At 38.8% G+C, this 22,801-nt stretch overlaps 1 protein-coding gene across 3 annotated transcripts in view; it reads left to right on the top strand.

Annotated features, from left to right (window-relative positions):
* The window catches only part of ADAMTSL1 (ADAMTS like 1), a 1,007,583-nt gene that overhangs the window by 969,793 nt on the left and 14,989 nt on the right, over window positions 1–22,801 (top strand). For all 3 annotated transcript variants that reach the window (XM_021074260.1, XM_021074267.1, XM_021074276.1), the window contains one exon: window positions 1,488–1,695. In XM_021074260.1, coding sequence (XP_020929919.1) covers window positions 1,488–1,695 — 208 coding nt within the window. The remainder of the gene's footprint in view (window positions 1–1,487; window positions 1,696–22,801) is intronic.

The raw sequence follows: 22,801 nt of genomic DNA, 5'->3' as shown, positions 1-22,801 counted from the left end.
AAGCCCCCTGGGCACATTAGCCCTGTTCTTTGCACACAAACTCATGTCACCCTGGTCGTCTTTTTGAACAGTACCGGGAAGTCCCGCTTTGACCCCAGTAGCTGTTTCAACCACTTCGTGTAGATAAATTTTTTCCTAGGCAGTAAAACTAAAGAATGTTTTCTCTTGATTGAAGGAAATGGCTGGAAAGCACCAAATCTTTTCTCACTCTCTTTCCCAAACTGCAGTCCCTTCCCCTCATCTTTGAGAACTAGCCCAGGGTTCAAACATCCCAAGAGAAGCCTCCACATTTGTATACGGACCAAGGATTTCAGAGTGTTTCCCAGCTGACAGCTTGGCTTTATGAGAAAAGCCATATGTCACAGCCCTGGGCAGTCTCACTTGTGAGGATCCAAACTGCAGTTGGAACCTCACATTCTGAAAACAACTTACTTTCACCACATATGCAGCCCTAAGAGGTGTAAGGCCTATGGACTGGAGCAATTTCCCACTCCTGGAGGTGGGAAATTGCTCCAGAAAACTTGAAGAAACTTTGTAGGTTTCTGAGGGATTAAACAAAATTAAATGAGACATGGGTTATAGCAGGGTAGAAAAAACAGTGAGTACCAGCAGACAAAACCTGGCTTAACTGAGACTCAGACTGCCAGGGTCAGGAGGTGCTCCAGGCTTGGATCTGGCTTTGCTAGGAAACTGCGCCTTCTCTGCCCCACACTTAGGTGCCTCTAGGAAGTACCAGAGCCACAGTGCAGCATAACCAGCTAAAGGACTATCTCCCCCAGAGTGTTCCATCTGCAAGCTCACTGTTTTGAGTGCCAAGGTTAAGATCAAGCAACTGATCTCCAGAAAACTCTTTCAAGATGCTGTTCCTTATGTAATGCCCAAAGGATATTTGTTTTCTGTGGCTGCCATAACAAGTTACACAAACGTGATGGCTTAAAACAACAGAAATGTATTCTCTTACAGTTCTGGAGGCCAGAAGTCTAAAATTAAGGTGTCAGCAGGTTATGCTGCACCTCCTCCAAAGGCACTAGGAGAGAATCAGTTCCTCTACCCTTGCAACTTCTGGTGGCTCTAGGGGTCCCTTGGCTTGTGGCCACATCACTTCAGCCTCCACCTCTATGGTTCCACCATCTACTCTGCTATGTCAGATCTCCCTCTGCCTTTCTCCCACAAGGACACATGATAGGATTTACATGATCATGTCCTGGATAGATGTTCACCCAGTTAATGCAGCATAATCTCACCTCAAAATATTTTACTTTATCTGTGAAGACCCTTTGTCCAAATAAGGTAACATTCACAATTTCCAGGGATTTAAGGTCAGTATCTTGAGAGGGATGCATTTTCAGCCCAGCACCCCAAGTGTGTACCATGAAAGGAGATGGGACCCCCCAGTTATCTGCTGTGTGGTGAGAACAGGAGGATGCTGACATCATTCCCCTCCTTGTGTCTTGACCCTTTCCCCTGACTCTTCTTCCTCCTCCCAGGTGGATGGTGACTTCCTGGTCCGCCTGTACCCGGAGCTGTGGGGGAGGTGTCCAGACCCGCCGGGTGACCTGCCAGAAGCTGAAAGCTTCTGGGATCTCCACTCCTATGTCCAATGACATGTGCACACAGCTCGCCAAACGGCCAGTGGACACCCAGGCTTGTAACCAACAGCTGTGTGTGGAGTGGGCCTTCTCCAGCTGGGGCCAGGTGAGAGAGCTTTTTTAATTTTTATTTTTTATTGAAGTATAATTGATTTGCAGTGTTTCGGGTGTACAGCAAAGTGATTCAGTTTTATGTATACATTTACATACACACACACACACATACATATGTATATTCTTTTTCAGATTCTTTTCTCTTAGAGGTTATTACAAGACATTGAATATGTAGTTCCCTGTGCTATACAGTGGGTCCTTGTTATGTATCTGTTTTACATATAATAGTCTGTATCTCTTAATCCCAAATCCCAAATTTATCCCTCTTCCCCATGCTTTCCCCTGTGGTAACCATGATTTTTGTCTGTGAATCTATTTCTCTTTTGTAAATAAGTACATTTGTATCACTTGTATCACATTTTTTTAGATTCCTCAAGGTGAGAGGGCTTTATCTGAAATATATTCTGAAGGTGTAGTTCTGCCACAATAGGAAGTAAAATGGCACCACTGCCACATCCTCTGTGATTATCGATCTTTCACATTCCCATCTATCAATCAGCTAACCCTGCTCTGGACCCTTCCTAAAGCCTCAAGTGTTTGACCATTCTTCAATAACACTAACACACCTCCCACACCCATTACACTTTCCTTTTGATTTCCCTCCACTCTGAGGTCTTCCTTTTCTCAGACCAGCATCAGACCCTCAGTGACTCCTTGAGACTCATTTTCTCTGTGGCCACCTTTTCTCAGCAGCTGTGCAGGAGCTGGGGATGTAAAGTTCTGATGAGAGCCATCTGGGAGTTGCAGTGTTGGTTTAGACCCAGGGTTCTCAGCTGGGTTGCAGAGAGCACCTCTGGGAGGTGCAGCCTGGACAAAGTCTTTTAAAGTTTCTCCAGTGATTCTAAGTCATTTTCTCAGGGGTGGGACCCAAAATGGGCATGTTTTAGAAGCCCCACCTCCACCCCACCCAGATGATGCTGATGTAAAGCCAGAGTAGTGAACCAGTGTTCCAAGCCAAGAAGAGTTGAAGCCTAGCTGGATACCAACAACTCCTTTCTTGGTTCTCTGCTGGAGGTTAGCCAAAAAGTCCCAGGTTAGCTCATCAGAGCTCCAAAATAGGGGCTCAGCTGGATGTGGGGAGGAACCACAGTGACTCTCCACTTGGAGAGGAAACTTGATGTTTAGTTCTGACTTAGAAGAAAAGCCAACACAAACTGAGGACTCTTCAGGGAAGAGCAAACCTGAGCAGTGACACACACCTGGCCATGACAGAGCAGCCCAGGGCTGTGGGGTACCAGGAGTGGCCTCATTGCTGTCATCATTTCTGGGCCAGGTGGGACTGGGCACAAGTCAGGAACTCCTGTTATAATTAGAGGCCTAGGCTTTCCTCAGTGCAGGTAAATAGAGCCTCTAGACAGAGAATAGTTGTCCTACTCATCTGACCCCTTGTCTGTTTTAGAATGTTGGCACGTGCACACACACACACACACACACACACACACACAAATCTGGTGTGGTGGGTGAGGAAAATGATATAATTGTATATACTGTTTCTCCCAAAGTCTGTGTCCAAAACCTCCCAGAGTCCTACTAAGCCTCTTAAAGAGCTGCCAGCCAGGACTGATAATCAGTTGATTACCCACCAACCATGTGATGAGAGCTGTTACGGTTTGTCAGAGACTGGTGCTAATGGGTAGGACGACATAGTCAGGCATAGTTTCTGATTGGTTGGTGTCTGAAACATACCATTAAGCTTGGCTGGTGAGAACATCCCAAAGCAACCACAAGGCTCTTAATTCTTTGTGTAACTGTATTAAATAATGTGACCAAATGTTTGAGGACAGTTAGCAACTTGAACTTATTGGAACTGGTGTCTACACATGACTGCATTTGTATTCCTCCATCCCCACCTTGAAGTGTGTTCTTTGGAAAACAATCACTTGGAACTTGCCATTAATATGCTGGGACCATCTCTAATGAAGATGCAATGTTATTTGGGGGAAATGTGGTCACAGAATTCATTTGTGACATATAAGTCATTTATGTCCCAGGTGAGTCTGGAAAAATGCTCAAGACTGGCCAATCAACACGCTTAGCCAGCGGCTCCTTTGCGGGGCCTCTACCAAACCCTGCTTAATTCCAGCGACCTAATATATGTGCTTCATAATCAAAGGGGCATGAGCTCCCCTATGCTCCCACTCCTGGGGGATATTATCTTTCTCTTACCTGGAAAAGTCCACTGCCGATAGCTCTCACTGAGCCCAAGGCAGCTCTGCTTCTAGGTCCTCAAGGCTTATTGGCAGTTTCTGAAATTACAATTGGGAACAGACCTGGCTACACCTGGGAGATGTTTCTGCATTGTATCACTGAGGTCACTCAAGGGCATAGACGTGCACATTGATCATTCTAAGTGATTATTTTTCCTAAAAGACAGAGAAATAAGTCTTTCCCCCTTCCTTCCTCTAAAACACTCTCAAACTCCTCTCCTAAAACTTTCTAGGCAAGTATGGCTCAAGCTTTAATGTGAATCACCTGTGGATCTTGTTAAACATGCGAATTCTCAAATAGCAGGTCTGGAGTAGACCTTAGGGTGTTGAAGTTTTAATTGAGGTATAATTGACATATCATTATATTAGTTTCAGGTGTACAACATAATGAATTGTATACATTTCAAAATGACCACCACAATAAATCTAATTAATATCCTTCACCATAGCAAAAAAAGTCTTCCTGTGATGAGAACTAAGATCTATTCATCTTCAAAATGTGCAATATAGGATTATTAACTATAGTCATCCTGTTATATATTACATCTCCATGATTTATTTTATAACTTGAAATGTCAACCTTTTGACCCCTTCATTATTTTACCCACCCACTCCCACCTCTCCCACCACCCCCTCCTGCCTATGGCAAGCACCAGTCTGTTCTCCATATTTATTTTGTTTTTTGGTTTTGTTTAGATTCCACATATAAGTGAGACCATATGGTATTTGTCTTTGTCTGACGTATTTTACTTAGCATGATGCCCTCAGGTCCATAAGTGTTGCTACAAATGGCAAGACTTAGTCTTTTTTATGGCTGATTGATATTTCTGTGTGCATGTGTGTGTGTGTGTGTGTGTGTATATATATACATACATACCACATTTTCTTTATCATTTCATCCATTGAGGGCACTTAGGTTGTCTCCATATCTTGGCTGTTATAAATAATGCTGTGGTGATTTTGGGTGCACATGTCTTTTCAAATTATCTGTTTTCATTTTCTTCAGGTAAATATCCAGAAGTGGTATAGCTGGTTCATATGAGATTATATTTTTAATTTTTTGAGGCCCCTGCAAACTGTTTATCAAAGTGGCTGCACCCATTTACATTCCCACCAACAACAGTTGACGAGAGTTCACTTTTCTCCACATCCTAAAACTTGTTATATCTGTCTTTCTGATAATAGCCATTCCAACAGGAGTGAGGTGATATCTCACTGTGGTTTTGACTTGAATTTTCCTGATAATTAGTCAAGTTGAGTATATTTTTCATGTACCTATGGACCATTTGTTTCTTTGAAAAAAATGTCTATTCATCTCCTCTGCCCTTTTTAAATTGGATTTTTTTCCCTATTGAGTTAGATGAGTTCTTTATATGTTTTAGATAAACCCTTATTAGATATAAGACTTGCAAATATTTTTTCCCATTCAGTAAGCTGCCTGTTCATTTTGTTGAAGATTTTCTTTGCTGTGCAGAAGCTTTTTAGTTTGATGGAGTCCCACTTGTTTTTGCTTTAAAAAAAAAATCATTGCCAAGATCAATGTCAAAGGGCTTTCCACCTACGTTTTCTTCTAGTTTTCCAGTTGCAGGTCTTCTGTTCAAAATCTTTAATCCATTTTGAGTTAATTTTTTTGTTGTTGGGTGAAAGGTAGTGATCCAGTGTCATTCTTTTGCATGTGGCTTTAAAGATTTATTCCCAACATTTATTGAAGAAACTGTCCTTTCCCTACTGTATATTCTTGGATCCTTTGTGGTGAGTTAGTTGACTCTATATGCCTGTGTTTCTGAGCTCTCTATTTTGTTCTACTGATCTATGTGTCTGTTTTTATGCAAAACTATACTGTGTTGATTACTATAGCTTTGTAATATGGTTTGAAATCAGGGAGTGTGATGCCTTCTGCTTTTTTATTCTTTCTAAAGTTTGCTTTGGGTAGTTCCTGTTGTGGCTCAGCATTAACAAACCCAACGAGTATGCATGAGGATGCGGGTTCGATTCCTAGCCTCGTTCAGTGGGTTAAGGATCCAGCATTAACATGAGCTGTGGTAAAGGTTGCAGATGCAGCTCAGATATGGCATTGCTGTGGCTGTGGCATAGGTCAGCTGCTGTAGTTCTCATTTGACCTCTAGCCAGGGAACTTCATATGCCACAGGTGCAGCCCTAAAAAGAAAATCAATCAATCAATCAAGGTTTCTTTGTTTGTTTGTAGTTATTTGTGGTCCACACAGGTTTTAGGATTGTTTCTTCTGAGAAAAATGCCATTGTAATTTTGATAGGAATCTACAGATAGTGAATCTGTAGATTGCTTTGAGTAGCATGGGCACTTTAACAGTATTGATAATTTCAATCCACGAGCACAAAATATCTCCATTTATTTGTGTCATCTTCAGTTTTTTTCATTAACCTCTTATAGTTTTCAGTGTATAGATCTTTCATTTCCATGAAATTTATTCCTAGGTAACTTTGGTATAATTATAAATGGATTGTTTACTTAGTTTCCCTTTCTGATGGTTATTGGTTTTTTTGCTGTTGAGTTGTATAAGTTGTTTGTATATTAGAGATTAAACCCTTGTCATTTGCATCATTTGGTAGAATTGCCTGTGAAGCCATCTGGTCCTATACTTTTATTTGTAGAGAGTGTTTTTATTACATATTCAATTTCATTTTTCATGATCAGTCTGTTCAAATGATATATTTCTTCTTATTCAGTTTTGGTGGTCTGCAAGTCTCTAGAAAGTTTTTCATTTATTCTAGATTGTCAAATTGGCTGACAAATAATTGTCCATAGCATTCTCTTATGGCTTTTTGTATTTCTGCAGGATCCATTGAGATTCCTCCTTTCTCATTTAGTTTGAGTTGTTTGTCTCCTCTTCTTGGTGAGTCTGGCCAGAGGTTTGTCAATTTTCTTTATCCTTTCAAAGAACCAGGTCTTGGTTTTATTGATTTTTTTTCCTAATGCTTTTTGAATCTTTTATTGATTTCACCTCTGATTTTTAGGATTTCCTTCCTTCTGCTGACTTTAGGCTTTGTTTTTTTCTAATTCTTTTAGGTAGTGGGTTAAGTTGTTGAATTGATATTTTTCTTCTTAATATCTTCTTTTTTTTTTAATGTTTTCTATTTTTTCTGTTATAGGTGGTTTACAGTGTTTGGTAAGTTTTGTACTGTACAGCAAAGTGACCCAGTCTCACATACACATACATTCTTTTTCTCACATTATGCTCCATCATAAGTGACTAGATATAGTTTCCAGTGCTATACAGCAAGCTCTCATTGCTTATCCCTTCCAAATGCCATGGTTTGCATCTATTAACCCCAGATTTCCAGTCCATCCCACTCCCTCCCCCTCCCCTTTGGCAACCACAAGGCTGTTCTCCTAGTCCATGAGTTTCTTTTCGGTGGAAAGGTTCATTCATGGAGTTCCCGTCGTGGCGCAGTGGTTAACGAATCTGACTAGGAACCATGAGGTTGTAGGTTCGATCCCTGCCCTTGCTCAGTAGGTTAACGATCCAGCATTGCCTTGAGCTGTGGTGTAGGTTGCAGAAGTGGTTCGGATCCCGTGTTGCTGTGGCTCTGGCATAGGCTGGCAGCTACAGCTCCCTATTCGACCCCTAGCCTGGGAACCTCCATATGCCACGGGAGCGGCCCAAGAAATGGCAAAAAAAAAAAAAAAAAAATTCATTCATGCCATATATTAGATTCCAGATATAAGTGATATCATATGGTATTTGTCTTTCTCTTTCTGACTGACTTCACTTAGCATGAAAGTCTCTAGTTCCATCCATGTTACTGCAAATGGCATTATTTTGTTCTTTTTTATGGCTGAGTAGAATTCCAGTGTGTACATATACCACATCTTCTTAATCCATTCATCTGTCAATGGACATTTAGGTTTTTTCCATATCTTGGCTATTGTGAATAGTGCTGCAGTGAACATATGGGTGCATGTATCTTTTACAAGGAATATATATGCCCAAGAGTGGGATTGCTGGATCATATGGTAAACTATATTTAGTTTTCTGAGGTACCTCCATACTATTTCCCATAGTGGTTGTACAAATTTATACCCCCACCAACAGTGTAGGAGGCTCCCTTTTCTCCACACCCTCTCCAGCATTTGTTATTTGTGGACTTATTAATGATGGCCGTTCTGACTGGTATGAGGTGGTACCTCACAGTAGTTTTGATTTGCTTTTCACTAATAATCAGTGATGCTGAGTATTTTTTCATGTGCCTTTTGGCCATCCGTACATCCTCTTTGGAGAAATGTCTATTCAGGACTTTTGCCCATTTATCAATTGGGTTGTTAGGTTTTTTTGCTGTTAAGTTGTATAAGTTGTTTGTATATTTTAGAGAGTAAGCCCTTGTGAGTTGCGTCATTTGAAATTATTTTCTCCCATTCTGTAGGTTGTCTTTTTGTTGTTGTTGTTTTTTTTTTTATGGTTTCCTTTTCTGTGCAAAAAACTTGTCAGTTTTATTAGGTCCCATTGATTTGTTTTTGCTTTTATTTTTGTTGCCTTAGACTGACTCGAGAAAATGTTTGTAAGGTTGATTTCAGATAATGTTTTGCCTATGTTCTCTTCTAGGTGTTTGATGGTGTCTTGTCTTGCATTTAGGTCTTTAAGCCATTTTGAGTTTATTTTTGTGCTTTGTGTGAGGGTGTGTTCCAGTTTCATTGATTCCATGTGGCTGTCCAGTTTTCCCAGCATCACTTACTGAAAAGACTGTCTTTTTCCCATTTTATATTTTTGCCTCCTTTGTTGAAGATTAATTGACCATAAGTGTCTGGGCTTATTTCTGGGTTCTCTATTCTGTTGCATTGGTCTATATGTCTGTTTTGGTACTAGTACCACACTGTCTTGATTACTGTGGCTTTGTAATGTTGCCTGAAGTCTGGGAGAGTTATCCCTCCTGCTAGGTTTTTGTTTGAGATTTTTCTTTTTTTTTTTCTTTTTTCTTCTTTTTTTTTTTTTGAGGAAGGCCTGTATTGCTGTGAACTTCCCTCCAATACTCCTTTTGTGGTATCCCATAGATTTTGAATGGTTGTGTTTTCATTATCATTGTCTCAAGGTATTTTTTAATTTCCCATTTGATTTCCTCATTGACCCATTGGTTCTTTAGTAGCATGTTGTTTAGTCTCCATGTAGTCAGTTTTTCCTCATTTATTTTCCTGTGGTTGATTTCTAGTTTCCCACCATTGTGGTCAGAGAAGTTACGTGAAATAATTGCTTTACTCTTAAATTTGTTGAGGTTAGTTTTGTGCCCCAGTATGTGGTCAATCCTTAAGAATGTTCCATGTGCATGAAAAGATTGTATATTCTGATTTCTTTGGATGTAATGTCTTGAAAATGTCAATGAAGGCTAACTTTTCTATTGGGTCATTTAGGATCTCTGTTGCCCTATTGATTTTCTTTCTAGAGGATCTGTCCATTGATGTGGATGTGGTGTTAAAGTTTCCCACTATGATTGTATTCCCATTAGTTTCTCCTTTTATGTCTGTTAGTATTTGCTGTATATACTGGGTGCTCCTATATTTGGGCCATATATATTAATGATTGTAATATCCTCTTTTTGAATGGATGCTTTTATCATTAAATAGTGAACTTCTTTGTCTTTCTTTATGGCCTTCATTTTAAAGTATATTTTGTCTGATATAAAAATACTCCTGCTTTCCTATCTTTTCCATTCACATGGACTATCTTTTCCATCCCATCACTTTCAATTTATAAGTGACCTTTGCCCTAAAGTGAGCCTCTTGAACACAGCATATTGTAGTATCTTGCTTTTTTATCCAATCTGCTACTCTATGTCTTTTGATTGGAGCATTCTGTCCATTGACATTTAAGGTAAATATTGATAAATATGTATTTACTGCCATTTTAAACCTTGTTTTCTAGTTGATTCTGTTTCTCCTTTATTCTTTTCTTTTTTTGATTGGATGATTTCCTTTTATTTTATGCTCATGCCCTCCTCTTTTTAGTTTTTGTGAATGTAATGTTTGGTTTTGATTTGTGGTTGCCCTGTTTTTGAAGTATGTTAATCCCTTTCTATATCTGCTTGATTTAGCCTGATAGTTATATAGGCTCAAAGACATTCAAAAAAGAGTCTAGATTTTCTTACTTTCCTTCCCCACATTTTGTGATTTTGAAGTCCTTTTTTGACATCTTCATGGTTGTCCTTTTGCTGTTCCCTGTATTTATCTTTGCTTTTACAATAGGGTTTTTTTCCCCTTTTAGATCTATATACTGGCTTATTTAAGGGATTGCTTTCCAATTATGATTTCCTCCATCCTATTTCTTACTTCTTTTTTATTTAGAGGAGCCCTTGCAGTATTTCTTTTAGAATATGTTCAGTATTGCTATACTTTTTTAGCTTTTGTTTGTTGGAGAAATTCTTTATTTCTCCTTCTATTTTAAATGATATTCTTACTGGGTAGAGTACTTAAGGCTGAAAATTTTTCCCTTTTAGAACTTTGAATATATCTTGCTATTCTCTTCTGGCCTGTAGTGTTTCTGTAGAAAAATCAGCTGATAGCCCTATAGGGGTTCCCTTATAATTAACTCTTTCTTTTCCTCTTGCTGCTTTTAGAATCCTCTCTCTGTAACTTTTGCTGTTTTTATTACATTATGCCTTAATATAGGCTTTAATGTGGGCCTGTTTGGGTTCAACTTGTTGGGGACCCTCTGTGCTTACTATATCTTGATATCTGTTTCCTTTAGATTGGAGAGTTTTCAGACATAATTTCTTCAAATACATTTTCAATCCCCTTTTTCTTCTCCTCAAATTACTATTATGTGTAGGTTGGCCTGCTTTATATTATCCTATAGATCTCTTTTATTGCTTTCATTTTTTTTTCTTTTGTTTTTTTATCTGTTGTCCTGATTGGGTGGTTTCCATTATTCTATCTTCCACATTGCTGATTTGTTCCTCTGCATTATTCATTCTGCTCTTTAGCCTCTTTAGCTCCATATGCACCTCTGAAAATGAATTTTATAATTTTTCTTGGCTCTTCCTTATATTTTCTAGTTCCTTTCTAAAGTAATCTGCATTATTGTTTATATCCACTCTTAATTCCTTCATATTCACCCTTAATTCCTTCAGTATTTTCACTATCTCCCTTTTGAACTCAGTGTCTATCAGACTGCAGAGGTCTGTTTTATTATTTCCTGCTTCAGGTGAATTCTCCTATTCTTTTAACTGGGAGTGGTTCCTGAGCTTCTTCATCTTGCTTATGTTTTTCTTTTTCTGTGAGTTTAGGGAAACCAAACTGTAGATTTGTAGGACTATTTCTATGCACAGCATCCCTTTGTATTTTGTGCAGGTTGCTATTTATTTTTGGCATGGGAGTTTGGATATTTGCTGTCTCTTTCTTTAATGTGAGCTGGCTATTGTCTCCAGGGTGCTGAGTGTGTTTCCAGGGATAAGGAGGCAATGGGTAGGGCTAGTAGTCAGTACCTGGTTGCTGGGCTCTTGACAGTAGCAAGGACCCACAGGAAGGTAGTACAGGCTACTCCTAGTTGCATGGTCTTGGGAATGACAGTGATCAAGCATGTGGGTGCTGCCCTGGAGCATTTGGCAATGGCAGCAGCAGAGTGGGTGTGTTCCTAAGGGAGTGAGAGCAACAACATGTGGTGTAAAGACACAATGCCCACCTCTGTGGTGCCCTCTGAGGTGACTGGCGCCCCAAGTGGTGCCTGTTCACAGACCCTAGTGGTGGCAGACCTTGCCCACCTCTGGGGTCAGAGATAGTTGCAGTGGTTTGCCTCACCACCTGTGGACACACAAGAACAACCCTGTCCCGCTTAGCCCACACAGGAGGTATTGCACAGCCTACTCCTAGTTGCAAGTTCCTGGGAAGACACAGTGATCAAGCATGTAGGAGCTGCCCAGAGTGTTTGGCAGTGGCAGCAGCAGGGCAGGTGTGTTCCCAGGGGAGTGAGAGCAGCAACAGGTGGTGTTTGGTCATGACTCCCCTCCTCTGTGGTTCCCTCTGAGGTGATTGAGGCTGCAAATGGTGCCTGTGGTACCCCTAGTGGTAGTGGGCCACACCCACCTCTGGATTCAGAGAGAACTGTGGTGGGTTGCCCCCACCAACCGTAGACCATGCAAGAAGCACCCTGTCCCATTTAGCCCCCACAGGAGGTACTGCATGGGCTGCTCCTAGTTGTAGGAAGGGACAGTGATCAAGCGTCTGTGCACTGCCCAGAGCATTTGGTAGTGGTAGCAGCAGGATGGGTGTACTCCCAAGGGAGTGAGAGAAACAACAGGTGGTATTAGGTTGTAGTGTCCTCTTTCTGGCCAGCGTCTGAGGTGACTGGGGCCACAGGTGGAGCCACACCTCCCTCTGGTTTCTGAGATGACTACTGTGGTTTTTCCCTGCCACCTATAGATCACACAAGAGGCACTACATCTCACTTAGCCCTGCACTGACCTTAGCCCACACAAGAGGTGCCCAGCCACTCATAGCCTGCACAAGAAGCACCTAGTCTCCTATAGCTCAAGCAAGTGGCCTCTGGCCACCAGTAGCCCATGCCAGAGGTGCCCCACCCTCTGAAACCCTGTTCATGTACAGGGAATTCCTGTGGCAGTCCGCCCCTTCTCCTCTCTCCCTCCCCAACAATGGCACCTTGCTTCTCCTTCATGCCCAGACCTCCTGCTGGGTTCCTTCTGCTGTGGCATTCTGCTCCCCAGCCCATGGCACACCACTCCTTAGCCCCTCAGGCTGTCTCCACACAGCCAGTCCTAGTCCTCTCCCCAGAACTGACCTCCAGAGTATCAGCATCCAGCCCCTGCCCAAGCATCTCAGGCTATGGTGTCCTGGGTGGTGGTGCAGATGATCTATGCAGCTCTCTCAGCTTTGCCCTCTTTAGTCCAGCTACTGCACTTTTCTCAGCAACTTTGAGGTCCCTCTGTCTCAGCTGATCTCCCCATTGGTTAGGTGGCTTCCAAGAATGTGGGTTCCTTTTCTCTTTCATAGCTCCTTCTCATGAATGCTATTCCAGTCCTGATTCCATCTGTCTCTCTCTCTCTCTTTTCTTTTTTCTTTTGTTCTACCCAGTTATGTCCAGGGTTTCTTGCCCTTTTTGGAGGTTTAAGTTCTTCTGCCATCATTCAGTAGATGTTCTGTGTTAACTGTTCTACATGTAGATGTGTTTTTTTGATGTGTTTCTGAGAGAAGGTGAGTGCTATATCTTACTCCTCTGCCATCTTGATCCTTCCCACTAATCTTTTTTATATTCTTATAAAATTGGTAGGAGTTCCCATTGTGGCTCAGCAGTAATGAACCTGACTTGTATCCATGAGGATGCAGGTTCAATCCTTGGCCTCTCAGTGGGTTAAGGATCCAACATTGCCCTGAGCTGTGGTGTGGGTCGCAGATGTGGCTCAGATTCCATATTGCTGTGGCTGTGGTATAGGCCAGTAGCTATAGCTCCAATTTGACCCCTAGCCTGGGAACTTCCATATGTTGTAGGTGTGGCCCTAAAAAGACCAAAATAAAATTTTAAAAAATAAGTAGTAATATAACCACTTACATTTCAGATTTTAATAATTTGATTACTGGGGTTTTTTTTAGTTAATGTAGCTAAAAGTTGTCTATTGTGTAGCTCTTTCAGAAGAACTAACTTTTTGTTTCACTGATTTTTCTCTATTGTTCCTCTATTCTTTATCTCCACTCTAGTTTTATCATCTCCTTCCTTCTGCTAGCTTCAGGGTTAGTTTTCTCTTCTTATATTGGATTTTAAAGGTCTCAAGTTAGGTTGTTTGCTATCTTTTTTTTTTAACGTAAGTGATTTTCTTTTTTAACACTGCTTCCTCTGCATTCCATGTTTTCATTTGTCCCAAGGTATTTTCTAATTTCTCTTGTGATTTTTTCTTTGACCAATTGGTTGTTTAAGCACATGTTAACTTCCACATACTTACAAATTTTCCTGTTTTCCTTCTGCTGATTACAGTTCCACCCACTGTGGTGAAAAGATACTTTGTATGATTATATCCTTTTAAAATTTATTGACTTGTTTTGTAACCTAACATGTAGTCTATCCTGGAGAATATTTGATGTACATACACTTTAGAAAAACACATATTCTCCTATTGTGGGGTAGAGTGTTCTTTATATGCCTGTTAAGTCCAATTGGTCCATAGTTTTGTTAAATTCCTCTTTTATTGATCTTATGTGGGAGTTTTTTGGTCATCTTATTCAGTATTCAAAGTGGGATACTTTAGTGTCCAACTGTTATTGTAGAACTGTCTATTTCTCTGTTCAGTTCTATCATTGATTCTTGTATTTTGGAGCTTTGATGTTTATGCATATATGTTTATATCTTAAATATGTTACCAATAGTTTGTTATATCTTCTTGCTTTATTGACCTTATTATAAATATATAATTTCCTCTCCATCTCTTTTAACAGTTTTGACTTAAAATTTTTTTGTGAGATCCTGTTGTGGCTCAACAGGTTAAGGACCCAACATTGTCTTTGAGGATGCAGGTTAAATCTCTGGCCTTGCTCAATGAGTTAAGGATCTGGCATTGCCACGATCTGTAGCACAGGTCGCAGCCCAGGAACTCACATATGCCACAGGTGCAGCTGTAAAAAGAAAAAAAATATTTTTTCTACTATTGATATAGCCGCCCCACCCTTTTTAGTTATTACTTTGTATGTAATATTTTTTCCTATCCTCTCACATTCAACCCATTTCAGTTTTCATATATAAAGTGAGTCTCAAATTTCCTGTCATGGTTCAGTGGGTTAAGAACCCAACTAGTATCCATTAGGATGCAGGTTTTATTCCCAGCCTCACTTAGTGGCTTAGATCTGGCATTGCCACAAGGTGCAAAGTAGGTCACAGATGCAGCTCAGATCTGACATTGCCATAGCTGTGGTGTAAGCTAGCAACTGCAGCTCTGATTTGACCTCTAGCCTGGAACTTCCATATGCCACAGGTGTGGCCCTAAAAAGAAAAAAAAGAAAATATGAAGCATACATTTGGCCAAAAGTCATGTGAAAAGATGCTCAACATTATTAATTATAAGAGAATACAAATCAAAAGCACTATGAGGTGTCACCTTAGACTGGTCAGAATGGCTGTCATTTAAAAATCTATAAATAACAAATTCTGGACAGGGTGTGGAGAAAAGGGAACACTCCTAAACTGTTTCTGGGAATGAAATTGGTACAACCACTGTGGAAAACCATATAGAAGTTCATTTAAAATCTAAAAAAAGAGTTACCATATGATGTAGTCATCCCACTTCTGGGCATATAATCAGAGAAAACTCTAATTTTAAAATATGCATGCACCTCAATGTTCATAGCAGCACTACTTATAATAGCCAAGATATGAAAGCAACCTAAATGTCCATCAGTAGAGGAATGGATAAAGATAGCTGCATATATGATATACATACATATACATGCAATAGAATACTACTCACCTATAAAAAGGAATGAAATAATGCCATTTGCAGCAACATGGATGGACCTAGCAATTACCACACTAAGTGAAGAGTGATGCAAATACAGTATTCACTTATATGTTAAATCTAAAATATGACACAAATGAACTTATTTATGAAATAGACTTACAGACATAGAAAACAAACTTATGGCTACCAAAGGGGAAAGGGGACAGGGAAGGAATAAATTAAGAGTTTGGGATTAGCAATACAAACTGCTTTATATAAAATAGATAAAGTCTTAATGTATAGCATAGGAAACTATATTCAACATCTTGTAATAATGTATAATTGAAAAGAATCTTTAAAAGTATACATATATATATATATCCAGCCATCTATATATATATATATGTACATATAGATGTGTAGCTGAAACTTTGCTGTACACTGACACATAGTATTGTAAATCAACTATACTTCAATTTATTAAAAAATACATTTTAAAAAAAAAGTTTTTGTAGATAGATTGCCCATCTATGCCTTTTGCTTAGAGATCTTTTTTTTCCATTTACATTTAAAGTAATTACTGACAAGGATTTCTGACCGGGACTTATTTTTGCAACATTGTTATTTGTTTTAGGTGTCTTATACCTTCCCCTACTCATTCCCTCTCCTACTGCCTTTTTTTGTGTTTAGCTGATGTTTTGATTCCTTTCTCTTTTTTTAGATTAAGTCTGTAGATATTTAAATTGTAGTTGCTCTCAGAATTACACCTAACATCCTAAAGTTATAACAATCTAGTTTTAATTTATAGCAATGTAACTTCAACCACACACAGTAAATGCATTCGTTTAGGCATTTAGGTTGTTTACATGTCTTAGCTATTGTGAACAGTGCTGCTATGAACATTGGGGTGCATGTATCTTTCCAAATTAGAGTCTTCTCCAATTATATGCCCAGGTGTGGGGTTCCTGGATCATATGGTAATTCTATTATTAGTTTTATGAGGAACCTCCATACTGTTTTCCATAATGGTTGTACCAATTTACATACCTACCAACAGTTTAGGAGGGATCCCTTTTATCCACACTCTCTCAAGTATTTTTTTATTTGTAGATTTTTAAATGATGGCCATCCTGACCAGTGTGAGGTGGTACCTTATTGTAGCCTTGATTTTCATTTATCTAATAATTAATCATGTTGAGCATCTTTTAATGTGCCTACTGCCATCCATATACCTTCTTTAGAGAAATGTCCATTTAGGTCTTCTGCTTATTTTTCAATTGGGTTGTCTGAGTTGCTTGTATATTTTAGAGAGTCAGCCGTTTTTGGTTACATCATTTACAAATATTTTCTTCCATTGTTAATATGGCCATACTACTCAAAGCAATATACAAATTTAATGTGATCCCTATTAAATTACGAATGACATTTTTCACAGAGCTAGAAAAAATAATCCAGAAATTCATATGAAATGATAAAAGACCCTTCAGATAATACTACAAAGCTACAGTAACCAAAACAGTGTGGTATTGGTACAAAAACAGTCGTACAGATCAATGGAGCAGAATAGAGAGCCTAGAAATAAACCTAGACACCTATGGTCAGTTATTAAGAGTATTAATATTAAATATAAATATAATTAATTAATTAATTAGAATATTAAATAATTTTAAATATTAAATGTGAAAAAAGACAATTGCCTCATAAAGTGGTACTGGAAAAATTGGACAGCTGCATGTAAATCAGTGAAATTAGAACACACTCTCACACCATGCCTAAAAGTAAACTCAAAATGGCTTAACAACCTTAACATAAGACATGACACCATTTAACTCCTAGAAGAGAACACAGGTAAAACATTCTCTAACATAAATCATACAAATGTTAGGTCAATCTCCCAAGGCAATACAAATAAAAATAACAACAAAAAAAAGGAACCTAGAAAAGAAGACAACCTACGGAATGGGAGAAAATATAATTATTTTTAATGCATTTGTCATTTAAATCTTATAGAAAATTAAAAGTGTATTTACATACCAAAATTATAATACCAGTGTTTATATTTGCCCATGTATTTACATTTGCTGGAGATGTTTAGATCTTCATATGGCTTGGAGTTACTGTCTAGCATCTTTTCATTTTTAACCTGAGAGTTTCCCTTTCATGTTTCTTATAGTCAGACATAGTGGTAATGGTCTCCCTCTGATTTTATCTGGGAGTATCTTAATTTCACCCTCATTTTTGAATGACAGTTCCACTGGATATAGGATTCCAGGTGCATAGTTTTCTTTCAGTACTTTAAGAGTTACAATTTTACTACCTCTGGCCTGCACATTTTCTGCTGAGCAATGATCTGCTAATCTTATTGAAGATCCCTTGTACCTAAGGAGCCTGTCTTGCTGATTTTAAGATTCTTTGTTTATAAGACAATTTTATTATAATGTATCTCAGTGTGGTTCCCTTCAGGTTTATTCTACATGGAGCATGTTGAGCTTTTTGTAGATTCATTCTTTCATCAAATTTGGGGAGTTTTTGGCAATTATTTCCTCAAACTATCTCTCTGCCTCTTTTTCTCTCCTTCTGCTGGACTCCCACATGTGTATGTTGGTCCATTTTCTTCATTTTTTTTTCTTTTAGCTCCTTAAACTCAATTATTTCTTTTTTAAAATATTATTGGAGTATAGTTGACTGGGGTATGTTGATTTCAGATGTACAGCAAAGTGAATCTGACACACACACACACAATCTTTATCAGATTCTTTAGATGAATTTCAACTGTCCTGATTTCTGGTTTGCTAATTCTTTGTTCTGTCTGCTTAAACCTGCTAGTGAAATTTTCAGTTCAGATATTATATTTTTCAGCTTCTAAGTTTATTTTTATAATTTCTATTTCGTTGTTGATATTCTCATTTTTTGGTTCACATATAATTTCTCTTATTTACTTTAGTTGTTTATTCATGTTTTCCTTTAGACTTTTTTTGCCACAGTCATGCCATATCCAAGCCATGTCTGCAACCTACACTACAGCTCATGGCAACACTGGATCATTAACCCACTGCGTTGAGGCCAGGGATCAAACCCACATCCTCGTGGATACTAGCTGGGTTTATTACTGCTGAGCCTCAGTGGGAACTCCCAATTCCTTTAGATCTTTGAACATATTTATAACAATTGTTTGGTACCCTGTTTCTTCAGGGATGGTTCTGCCGCTTTACATTCTTTCTTGAATGGGCCATGATTTCCTATTTCTTTGTATGGCTTATGATTTATTCTGGGCATTGGGCATTGAAAAATAACACTCCTCTCCCAGTATTTGAATACTGTCTCTGTGCCTGTGCACTCCTTTGCTGATTAGCTAAATGCTCTCTGAGCCTATAAATCAGCCTGACATGAAAAGTTAAGGTACCCTCAGGTCTTTTCTGAGCATATGACTTGCCTGAGCCTGCTTGTGGTTTTCTGAATTACTCTTTATATATGGCTGCTTTTGAATGTCTTAATTTCCAAAATAGTCTCACCCCAGATTGTTCTCAGGGCCTTAGGTAATCTATTCAATGTCTCCATCTGTAATCTTTTGCCCCAAGTGTCTGTAGTCCTGTTGCAGCTTTCATAATTAGTGGCTGCCACTTTTCTACACTTGATATTTGAGTTAGACAAAACAGAGACAAGTCCTTCAGGTATCCCTCTGACAGGTTAGAACATTGCACATTACAAATAGTATCTTCTCTGCTCCATAAAGATTGTGGGAAGAAATGGCATGCTGCTGCCTCTAGACCAAAACTGTCATACATGAAAGATCAGTTAAGCGCAAATTTTCCTACAGTTTTGAAGGTGGCTATTTCATTATTGATGTTTACTAGGTTGCTCTTGACCTTTTACTTTGTAGAATCTCTATAAGGTTAGTTCAGCCAGTTTCTCATTGCTTTTTAATATTTCTATGTGGAAATGAGGACATAGAGCTACCTAGTCTGCCATTTTGCTGATGTTCCTTGACACATATGGCAGTTCTTGAAGGAGCTATGTGTCTCCAGCAGCCCTTTTTTCCACTCTCATTTATATCTCTAATCATTGCTTATTTGATTTCATTGCCGATTATCACTGAAACTGTCCTTAACAGGTCCCAGGTGACAGCCTGTAAGTCAGGTTCCACTGGATACTGGTCAGTTCCTACTCCATCTCATTTGTTCTTTTTGATACCAGTGACCCTTCCTTATTTCTGGAAACTCCTTTGTTGTCCCTGTGAATATGATATCTTTTTTCCTCCTCTTCATGCATTTTAGGTTCTCTCCTAAAACTTTTCTTCATCTCATTCTTTCTCTTACCTTGGGTTATATGACCTGTGGTTCCTAGTCACTACTTGTCTATTGATGAATTCCAAATAGTGTTCAGCCCAGCTCTATTAAGTCACGGATCTATATATCCACCTGCTTAATGAACATATCTACTTGGCTATTTCACAAGCATTTCATACTAAATGTCTTCGAAACAAATTCTTTTTTGATATTTTTAGGGCTGCACCTATGGCATATGGAGGCTCCCAGGCTAGGGGTCCAATCAGAGCTACAGCTGCTGGCTTATACCACAGCCACAGCAATGAAAGATCTGGGCAGAGTCTGTGACCTACACCACAGCTCACGGCAACTCTAGATCCTTAACCTACTGAGCAAGGTCAGGAATCGAATCTACATCCTCATGGATGCTATTCAAATTTATTTCTGCTGAACCATGGTGGGAACTACTTCAAACAAATTCTTACCTAGCTGTTCAGTCCATAAACCTGAGATTAATCTTACCTCCCTCCCTGACAATCAGGCACCACTGAAGGCATGGGAATCACACTTACATAGACTCTCTTTCAGGATGTCTTTGGCTATTCTGGTCTTTTGTGCTTCCAAACAAACTTTAAAATATTTTATTCGAGTTCTGTGAAAAATGTCCTTGGTAATTTGATAGGGATTGCATTGAATCTGTAGATTGCCTTGGGTAGTATAGTCATTTTGATAATATTAACTCTTCCAATCCACGAGAATGGTATATCTTTCCATCTATTTGTGTCATCTTTGATTTCTTTCATCAGTGGCTTATAGTTTTCAGAGTACAGGTCATTTGTCTCTTTAGGTAGGTTTTCTCCTAGGCATTTTATTCTTTTGGATGTGATGGTAAGTGGGATTGCTTCCCTAATTTCTCTTTCTGCTCTTTAATTGTTAGTGTATAGAAATGCCATCGATTTCTGTGTATTAATTTTGTATCCTGAGACTTTGCCAAATTCATGGATGAGCTCTAACAGTTTTCTGGTAGAGTCTTTAGGATTCTCTAGGTATAGTACCACGTCATCTGCAAATAGGGATAGTTTTACTTCTTCCTTTCCAATTTGGATTCCTTTTATTTCTTTTACTTCTCTGATTGCCGTGGCCAGGACTTCCAAAACTATGTTGAAGAGTAGTGGTGAGAGTGGACATCCTTGTCTTGTTCCTGATCTCAGCAGGAATACTTTCAGCTGTCCAACATTGAGAATGATGTTCACTGTGGGTTTGTAATATATGGCCTTTATCATGTTGAGGTAGGTTCCCATTATGCCCACTTTCTGAAGGGTTTTTATCAGAAAAGGGTGTTGGATTTTGTCAAATGCTTTTGTCAAACGCTTTTTCCATGTCTATTGAGAGGATCATATGGTTTTTATTCTTCAGTTTGTTAATGTGGTATATCATACTGATGGATTTGTGGATATTGAAGAATACTTGCATCCCTGGGATAAATCCCACTTGATCATGATGTACAATCCCTTTAATGTATTGTTGGATGCGGTTTGCTAGTATTTTGTTGAGTTTTGCACCGATGTTCATCAGTGAAATTGGCCTGTAGTTTTCTTTTTTTGTGGTGTCTTTGGTTTTGGTATCAGGGTGATGGTGGCCTCATAGAATGAGTTTGGGAGTATCCCTTCCTCTGCAATTTTTGAAATAGTTTCAGAAGGAGAGGTGTTAACTCTTCTCTCAGTGTTTGATAGAATTCACCTGTGAAGCCAACTGGTCCTGGACTTTTGTTTGTTGGAAGTTTTTTAGTCACACTTTCAATTTCAGTTCTTGTGATTGGTCCATTCATCTTTTCTATTTCTTCTTGGTTTAGTCTTAGAAGATTGTACCTCACTAAGAATCTGTCCATTCTTCTAAGTTTTCTGTTTTACTGGCGTATAGTTGCATATAGTAGTCTCTTATGATCCTTTGTATTTCTGTGATGTCCATTGTTACGTCTCCTTTTTCATTTCTAATTTTACTGATTTGAGTCCTCTCTCTTTTTTTCTTGAGAAGTCTGGCTAAGGGTTTATCAATTTTGTTGATCTTGTCAAAGAACCAGCTTTTCATTTCATTGATCTTTTCTATGGTTTTCTTCGTTTCTATTTCATTGATTTCTGCTCGGATCTTTATGATTTCTTTCCGTCTACTAACTTTGAGTCTTGTCTGTACTTCTCTCTTGAGCTGCTTTAGATGTAAAGTTAGCTTGTTTATTTGAGCTTTATCTTGTTTTCTGAGGTGGGCTTGTATTGCTCTAAACTTTCCCCTTAGAACGGCTTTTGCTGCATCCCATAGGTTTTGGAGTGTCATATCTTCATTGTCATTTACTGCTAGGTATTTTTTTAATTTCCTCTTTGATTTCTTCCATGATCCATTGGTTGTTTAGGTGCATGTTGTTGAGTCTCCATGTGTTTGTGTTTTTTACAGTTTTTTTCTTCTTCTTGATTTCCAGTCACATGGCATTGTGGTCAGAAAAGATGCTTGATATGATTTCAATTTTCTTAAAGTGACTGAGGTTGGATTTGTAGCCCAGGATGTGATCAATCTTAGAGAATGTTCCACATACACTTGAGAAGAATGTGTATTCTGTTGCTTTTGGATGGAATGTCGTATAAGTATCTATGAAGTCCATCTGGTTTAATGCATCATTCAGGGCCTGTGTTTCCTTATTGATTTTCTATCTGGTTGATCTGTCCATTGCTATAAGTTGGGTGTTAAAATCCCCCACTATGATTGTGTTGTTGTCAATTTCTCCTTTTAAGGTTGTTAGCAGTTGCCTTATATATTGTGGTGAATCTATGTTGGGTGTGTAGATATTTAAAATTGTTATATCTTCTTCTTGGATTGATCCTTTGATCATTATGTAATGACCTTCCTTGTCCCTTAAAACATTCTCCATTTTCAAGTCTATTTTGTCTGATATGAGTATTGCCACTCCAGCTTTCTTTTGATTCCCGTTTGCATGGACTCTTTTCTTCCATCCTCTCACTTTAAATTTGTATGTGTCCCTAGAAGTGAAGTGGGTGTCTTGAAGACAGCATATATATAGATCTTGTTTTTGTATCCATTCAGCCAGTCTCTGTCTTTTGGTTGGGGCGTTTAGTCCATTAACATTTAAGGTAATTATTGATATGTATGTTATTACCACTTTATTAATTGCTTTGGATTTGTTTCCGTTGCTGTTTTTTCCTCCCTTCTTCTCTTGTTC

This window comes from Sus scrofa, chromosome 1, assembly GCF_000003025.6.
Source record: "Sus scrofa isolate TJ Tabasco breed Duroc chromosome 1, Sscrofa11.1, whole genome shotgun sequence".
Classification (NCBI taxonomy): domain Eukaryota; kingdom Metazoa; phylum Chordata; class Mammalia; order Artiodactyla; family Suidae; genus Sus; species Sus scrofa.
The sequence above is the reverse complement of the archived record's forward strand: the minus strand, read 5'-3'. Positions and strand labels throughout refer to the sequence as shown.